This window comes from Mus caroli, chromosome 2 (assembly GCF_900094665.2).
Source record: "Mus caroli chromosome 2, CAROLI_EIJ_v1.1, whole genome shotgun sequence".
Taxonomy (NCBI): Eukaryota; Metazoa; Chordata; class Mammalia; order Rodentia; family Muridae; genus Mus; species Mus caroli.
The window spans coordinates 164288390-164295916 of record NC_034571.1 but is presented as its reverse complement, the minus strand read 5'-3'; the positions used below and the strand labels follow the sequence as shown (position 1 = coordinate 164295916).

At 53.0% G+C, this 7527-nt stretch overlaps 1 protein-coding gene across 2 annotated transcripts in view; it reads right to left on the bottom strand.

Annotated features, from left to right (window-relative positions):
- The window catches only part of Fam210b (family with sequence similarity 210 member B), a 14732-nt gene extending 8843 nt beyond the window's left edge, over positions 1-5889 (bottom strand). The window contains exons 1-2 of one of the 2 annotated variants that reach the window (XM_021155800.1): positions 5625-5889; positions 176-345 (exon numbers count right to left, since the gene is read on the bottom strand). In XM_021155800.1, coding sequence (XP_021011459.1) covers positions 176-345; positions 5625-5810 — 356 coding nt within the window. In that variant the 5' untranslated portion in view covers positions 5811-5889. The remainder of the gene's footprint in view (positions 1-175; positions 346-5624) is intronic. The other variant, XM_021155801.2, reaches the window with a different exon arrangement.
- Between the last annotated feature and the right edge of the window lie 1638 nt (positions 5890-7527).

The following is a 7527-nucleotide window of genomic DNA, read 5'->3' as shown; positions in this document are numbered from 1 at the left end:
TCCTTCCTTCCTTCCTTCCTTCCTTCCTTCCTTCCTTCCTTCCATTATTTGTAGACATGCCTCATGTTGCAGCCCAGGTTGCCCTGGAACTTTTGGTCTCAGCTTCCCAAGCACTCACAGGTGTGCGCCGCCACACCCAGCCACAAACAATAATGAACACAGGTGAAAACTGTACCTGGAAACAACTGTGTAAAATATCCCCAAGGAGACCAGGGAGATCCCAATGTGCACTGACACGCCCACGGCCCCGTACTCTTGGAAAACCTTCTTCAGCTGCTGTGTTCTGCTTAGCTTTTTCTCTGTGCCGGTGACACCGCCTCCTGGCTCAGAGGTCCTGTTGGGCTCCTGTTCACAGACCAAGGGGAGGTTAGGTTGGTAGCTGCCACAGGCCTTTATCCTTATCTGATCTCTGCACCCCTGCCCCCTATTCAGATGTCAGTGACCACCACTCCCACTAAGCCAGGCTGTGTCAGCAGAACAGTGGCCGGGGAGATGTCCAGGTCCTCTCCTAGCACAGAAGGACCTGGCAGATGGAATCTGGCCGTGGATGTTGGGATGGGAATGGTGACTTGGCTTTTCCTAGGTGGGCCCAGTGAGAACATATAAGGGTCCTTAGATGGGAAAGGAGTGGGCACGAATTGGAATCCAAGGGGAGGTGTTAGCAGGTCCCTGAAGATGCTGTACTGCTGGCTTACTGATATGTAGGGGTTGGGCGGGAGGCTGTTAGAAGCCGCAGCAAAAGGCAGGACATGGATTCTGCCCAGGAACCTCAGGAAACAAACTACCCCAGCTGTGACCTTGACCTTAGCCCAGTGAGGCAAGTTTAAGACTTCGGACCTCTAGCGAGGGAGCTAATAAATGCGTTGAGCACCAGAGGAGCGACACAGGCTTGTTATCAAGGTCAGAAGTGTGATACTTGATTAGAATAGCTTTAGGAGACACCTCTGGGCAGGTCTGTGAGAGTATTTCCAAGGAGGGAAGACCCACCATGAATGTGGGAGGCACCATTCCCTGGGCAGGGCTGAATATGAAGAAAGTAAGCTGTACACCAGCGTTGATATCTCTCTGCTCACCAAGATGGAAAAGTCTCAAAGCCCAGCCACGATGAGCCCTTCCTTCCTTCCTTCCTTCCTAATGTTGCTGTTGCACAATATTTGGTCACAGAAATGAGAAAAGTGGCTAATGGGGACAGCTCAGACCATCCGAGTCTGTGGTCTGAGCGCACAACACCAGGTCCGCACTATCCCGAGAAGGGAGCAGGGCTGAACAGGATGGAGCTCCAACAGCCATGAGCCTTCACTGAGACAGGAAACACGGTAGGGCAGGCCGAGTCCTGGACAAAATACTGACCAGGGTGGGGGAAGAAATTAGCCAATCTTTGTGTGTGCGTGTGTGTGTACACGGGCACACAGGCATGCATCACAGGCATGCATGTCACAGTCTGTACATGGAGTTAAAGGACGACTTTGTAGAGTGGATTCTCTTCTCCCACCTTTGTGTCTGTGTAATATTTGTTTTTCTGCTGCTGTCATAAAACACTGTGGCCAAAAAGCAAGCTGTGGAAGAGTTCATTTTGGCCCACAGTTCCCGACAGATGAATCCATCCTGGTGCGCACGGTGGCAGCAAGCGGCAGGTGTGGTAGTGGGAGCAGGAAGCTGAGAGACCGTATCAGGAAGCATAGCACAAACTGGACGTGGGGAGGACCAGAAACCCAGAGGCCACGCCCACAGAGAGTCGGCAACTCCCCAAACAGTGCCACCAACTGCGACCAAGTGTTCAAATGTCTGAGCCTATGGGGACATCCTCATTCAAACCACACAGTGGGAACTGGAATTGGGCTCAGTGTTGCCAGGTGTGCAAGGCAAGACGGAAGTGTACCCGCCAAGCCACCTGGCTGCTCACACGGGGCGATCTTAACATGCACTGAATCATCTTCTGAGTCTGGGAACTTTGGAACAGACAACAGAGGTCACAGCCACACTTGGATTACACAAAACACACCTCTGCAAGAGAATGCTTCTGACCAAAGGCTTTTTTGCATCTTTGGCTCTCGATGTCACCTCTGGCTATTGATTAATGCTGGGCAGATTACTCCCTGATTTTGCAGCAGAGCAACTCTGCAAAGGCAAGGAAGTGGGCATACCAGAATCCTTGGGATGGCACAGGACTCCCCTACTGAGGGGGAAATGGTACTACTGTGTTTTGAGCAGTAGTCCCCAAACTGCACCTACAGAGCCAGCTGTGTCCCGCTGCAGGGAACCTGCTGTGGCAGCCACTTGCTGCAGCTCTGGGTCCTCACTTCCTACTCGTGGGATAAGGCTCAGCACCCTCCCATGTCCCTCGCCAGCCCCAAGTGCACAAATGCTGTTTTCTGTGGTTACGGAGCAGTGGGCAGCTAGAGGACTCTTCTCTTTGTCCCTCTGCCTGTGAGCCCAACCTTGATTGTTTGCAGATCTGGGTAAAGGCCTGAGGACTGGGCCTTATCATCATTTCTGGAGGTGCCTAGAAGGTAATCACTAAACTTAGAGAAGAAAGCCCTGGCTCACCCGGCCTCTGTGCTGGCCCCACTAGCAGGATGTGCTACAGGGAGGGAGTGTGGATGTCTCCATCCCTCATGTTTGTTAGATGGAAATCCTTCATGAGTCTCTCTGCATTGTAGCCTACAAGTCCTAATCAAACAGTATCTCCATTGGGCTTTGCAAGGCTCCCCTCTCTAATTTTAGTATTTATTTATTTTATGGGTATGGGTGTTTATCTGCATGTATGTATATCTATGCACCAGAGGCCTCAGATTCCCCTGAAACTGGAGTTACAGACAGTTGTGAGCTGTCCTGTGGGTGATGGGAATTGAACCCCATGTCCTCTATAAGAGCAGACAGTGCTCTAAATCATAGGACCATCTCTGTAGCCTACTCCCCTCTCTAAAACAAACAAATGTCTGGCCCTAATGTTTGCTCCTCCAGCCTGGTAGAAGCTACTGTTTATTTTCTAGCTGGAAGTCTGGCTGCCTTTCTATTCTCCCTTCTGGGCCAGAAGGCCTTTTGCCAAACCTGAGAGTATGAGACAAAGGGGGCCTCAGCAGACAGCTGTGGCTGTTCTGGGGCACGGAGACTGAGCCATAACTGAGATTGCCTGGGCCAAGTGTCAATGGGCTTTTGACTGACACTGGCCTAATGGAGGTGCGGGCACTGGGATGGTCTGCAGATTGTCTTATCAGCTTGGCCACCCCATCTGCAGCCCAGGGCAGGAGAGGATTACTTATCAGAAAGGACCAGAGCCCCTGTGAGCTTTTTAGTAGGGGAGTGCTCGTCTCAGGGAGGGGAGAGTGGTAAGGGCTGGCCAGTAAAAGAAAGCCGAGGCAGCTTTTCTTCCTGTCCCCTAGAACCAGAACATCTGGAAAAGTCTCTCCTGTAGGGAATGACGACTCTGGCAAGACATGAAGGACCATGCATTTTTCTTCCAAATCCTAGAGGGATTTAAAGAAGCTGAAGCAAAGGGATTCATGAGAGTGGCTGGCAAGCAATGGGGCACCGGTAGATACTCTTTCCCCACGAGTACTGCTGTTTGCCACCTGCAAGGGCTCTTGGACTTGCCTGACACACTGACCTCAAAGTGCTCAGGCGGGGATGCATCTCAGTGGTAGAGCGTCTAGCACATGCAACACTCTCATTTCCTAGCACAGTATCAACCCAGCTTGGCGGTGTAAGCCTTAGCTCCTTTGGAGGTGGAGGCGGGAGGATCAGAAGTTCAAGCCTATTGAGTTGAAGGCCAGCCTGGCTGGAGTACAGGAGACATTGTCTCAAAACAACCAGAGGGAGCCATATTAGAAAAAGAAGGTTGATCGAGTTGATCACGCCGTGTGGTAACACTTGCTCCCATCCGTTTGATAAGCACTGTATGTGTTGACTCTGTACCGGGCCATGTTCTGAGTGCCATGAAAATCTTAGTTTAGTGCAATCCTCACAATATCCCGATGAACAGAAGAGGATCTGCAAAGCCCGGGGTGTGTGTGTGGCAGCACAGCCCAATCCCAGACCCAGCACTGCGCCTGTCAGAGTGTTCCAGAGCAGGGACATTGCAACAAACCAGATGGACAGACCTCTAAGGAGACTCTGACTTTAGGGAGCAGAGAACAGCGAAAACTAGGAAGGAGACACACCAAGACAAGCAAGGAGTGAGTCAGGAGGGTTGCTGCTCATTAGATAAGGGCTGCCAGCAAGCCACTTGCAAACGAACTCCTCCCCCTCCTGCCCCGCCAGGGTCACAAGTGGCCTCCACTCACTTGGTCTATGTGACCCTGACCCCTGAGCTCTGAAAGGGCTCCTTGTGTGGCGTATCTCCCCATCTCTGGCACAGTGCCGTCCTTGCTGTAGGCAAGAGGTTGGCATGTCACTCAGACACTTGATTTACTATCTAGGACATGTGGAGACCCCAGCTGGCCTCCCAGTGAAGGCAGGCAGGTTGGAGGTGGAGTGGGAATGCTGGACTGAGTCCCAGCGCAGGCCCCTCCCCCACCGTTAGCTTCTTGAGGAGTATTCTTTTTGAAGTACAAGCTCAGCTCCTGGGCTCTGGAGGCCCTGGACGGTGTGACACGGATGACATCAATCAGTGGTGTTGGCCATGATGTACCAGATGCCAGCTAGCATGCTGTCGCCTATCACATTCACCCTCTGGGAAATGACTTAGTAACATCTCATTTTACAGACATGGAAAAGGGATAGCATTTGATCAAAGTGATTGATTTAGCAAGCAGAGACATGGATCCTATGAGCCTGAGGGGGGAGGGCACACTACTGGTAGTCAGGGAAGACTTTCTGGAGGAGAGGGAAGCTATGCGGTGCCCTGAACAATTACCAGGAAGCACGGTACGCTGTGAGTATCCTAACTTGTGCTCAGGAGCAGAGCTGAGGCCAGTGTCCTGTCTGTCAGGCAGGAGAGAAGGGAAGTCCTTCCATCATTGTGCGGAGCAGACAGTACTCAGAACTGCTCGATTCATGGCAGTGGTCTTCCAGACTCCCCCAGACCTTGATGCTTCCGATCTACTACTTCTGAACTCCTGCTTTTTTCGAGACCTACTTGAGATACGCTGCTGTCTGAATGGAAGCTGGTTTTCACTCTGAGCACTCAGGGCAAGTAACCACAACAAAACGGGATGGACTGCCTGCTCTGAGCCTGCTCTTCCAGCTAGATAAAAGGGTGGCGCAAGGAGCACAGGGAAGCAGTAGATGTACCGGCGGCACCGGCGATGCCGCCTCCTGGGCCCAGTGCCCAGGCCTCAACTTAACTTCAAAAGGAACAAGTCCAGGGGCCGGACTGGAAGTTCATATAGAGTTCAGGCCCCTTGCGATCGGCTCCATAACGCCACTGTTCTGGCTTTCGAAACTGGGGCTCGGCGGGCGACTCCATGACCTTGGGCAGCGCACCATTCCACTCCTAGCCTCAGTTTCTCCGGCTGCTAACTGAAAGAGATTTTTCTCGGATTCTAGGAATCTGAGAACTCAGGGACCCCGGAGGTGACCCGTTTCGGGCAGGTGCAATGTAAAAATTGTCCATTGGGGCTGGCCCTGGCACGGCGCTCCGGCCACTTGGGGATCAGGGTCTGAGTGGCTGTGGGGAGTCTTACCTGGCGGCTGAGACAGTCCCCGCGGGCCGTGCGCAGCAGTCGGGCGTCCGGAACCGGATGGGACAAGGCTAAGGCCCAGAGCGGTGGAGCACAGGAGGTGGCGGTTCCCAGGAGCCAAGGGGCCAGGGGCCGCAGCCGGGTGCTCACTCTTCCTGCCGGACCAAGCAGCGTCAACAGCCCGGCCATGGCGCGCCGCGAGCGCAGCTCCAGTGTGCCCACTCGGGAACCAGCGCCAACACAGCGCGGTGGGCGGGGCCGAGACCGGGGCCTCGAGCTCCACCCCCCGACAGGCCCCGCCTCAACACCTCCAGGGCCCGCCCCCGGAGCGGAGCTGAGCGTGGGATAGGCGGGGCTCTATAGCGGAGCGCAGGTTTTGGGCTCCACCCAACAGCTCCGCCCTCCGCAGAAGCAGCCTATCCCTGAGTGGGTGGGGCATCTGGAGACGCTCGCTCTCTTTCGTTCCCGCCCCTCAGCCCCGCTTCCTTGGCTAAGTCCCGCCTCCTGAAGCGGAGTGGGCGGGCCTGGGGACCTGCCAAGTCTATCAGCCTAGTTCTCAGGACCTCAGGCCAGTTCTTTGTGGAATGCATTTTCTCAGAACTTTCCAGGATTTTGAGTTTCCGGACTGTGGAGCGCGGCTGGCGGCTGTTTCAAGCGAGGGCTAATGCATTCTTTGTTTTTCCTCTCAGCCGAATGGGTGAAACCTGGAAGACTGATGCTTACGTGACTGCTTTAAAGAAGAAAGGAACTATAGAGGTTAACTCTCACTTGAAGAAGCCCTCTAAATGATCCTACTATATCGTGGCTGTGAACATGAGAGCAGCCACCGTGGAGAAAAGTTTTGTACTTTCACAGATAGTTAAAAGTACACAAACCAGGTTGCTCAGCAACTCTGCTCCCATAGTGTCTCAAGAGAAGCAAAGACATTTCTATGTCGGACTAAAATCTGACAAGAGGGCACTCTCTCGTACCTGGTGACTATGCACTGCCTGGGGACTTGGGCCCACAGGAAGGTGTTGCTGGCATTAGATGTGGCCCCTCTACCTTGGACCTCTAGGCCCATGAGCCAAAATTAACCCTTCTGTTCTTATAACTTAAAGAAATAATAGTAGACTGTTATCTTGACATGGTGGTGCAGATCTGTAACTCAAGCACCCAGGAGGCTGAGACAGAAGGATTAAGAGTTCAAGGCCAGCCTCGACCCGAGGAGAACCTGTCTTACACACATGCTCAGAAGACACCAATACTCATAGCAGGGCAGTCCAGATATCTATCAGCTGGAGAATGGAACTTCCGTCTGTGGATCACTTGCTCTCCGAGCTGAGTTCCACCCTGGGGCCCAGGCAAGGTGGGGGTGGGGATTGGGGGGTGGGGGGAGAGAACCACAGTCTCCACAAAGTGGTCCTCTGACCTGCACACATGCTCCCTCCCATGCAATAATAATAAAAAATATTTTTTAAAGTAAGGAGTGAACACCTTCATCCCAGGGACAAGTCTCAGGACTGCTTTGCCAAATGGAAAATTCCAGCCACAAACACAACATGCAGGAGGATTTCATCTTCAGAGACTGCAAAGTTCACAGGCAAAATTCTGGACCCCCCCAGAAAGGTCAGCAGCCATCTAGGATTTTGAGTGGGATTTGGGTGGGGATTCAAGGAGCAGGGGGCTGACAGGGCAGTGAGGGTCACCACAATAAGCAAAGCTCACTTTTATGCAGAGCAATCATACTTCAGTGAAACAATGCCAGCGGTCCCCAGGACAGGCACCGTGGCCCAGCCTATAACTACAGTATTGGGGAAGTAGAGGCAGGAGCTCCAGACCAGCCCCCAAGCTCAGTCTCCTTGACCCAAAAGAATAAAATGTATAAAGCTAACATTCTCAAGATGTGCTGGCTGGATTTCAGTTT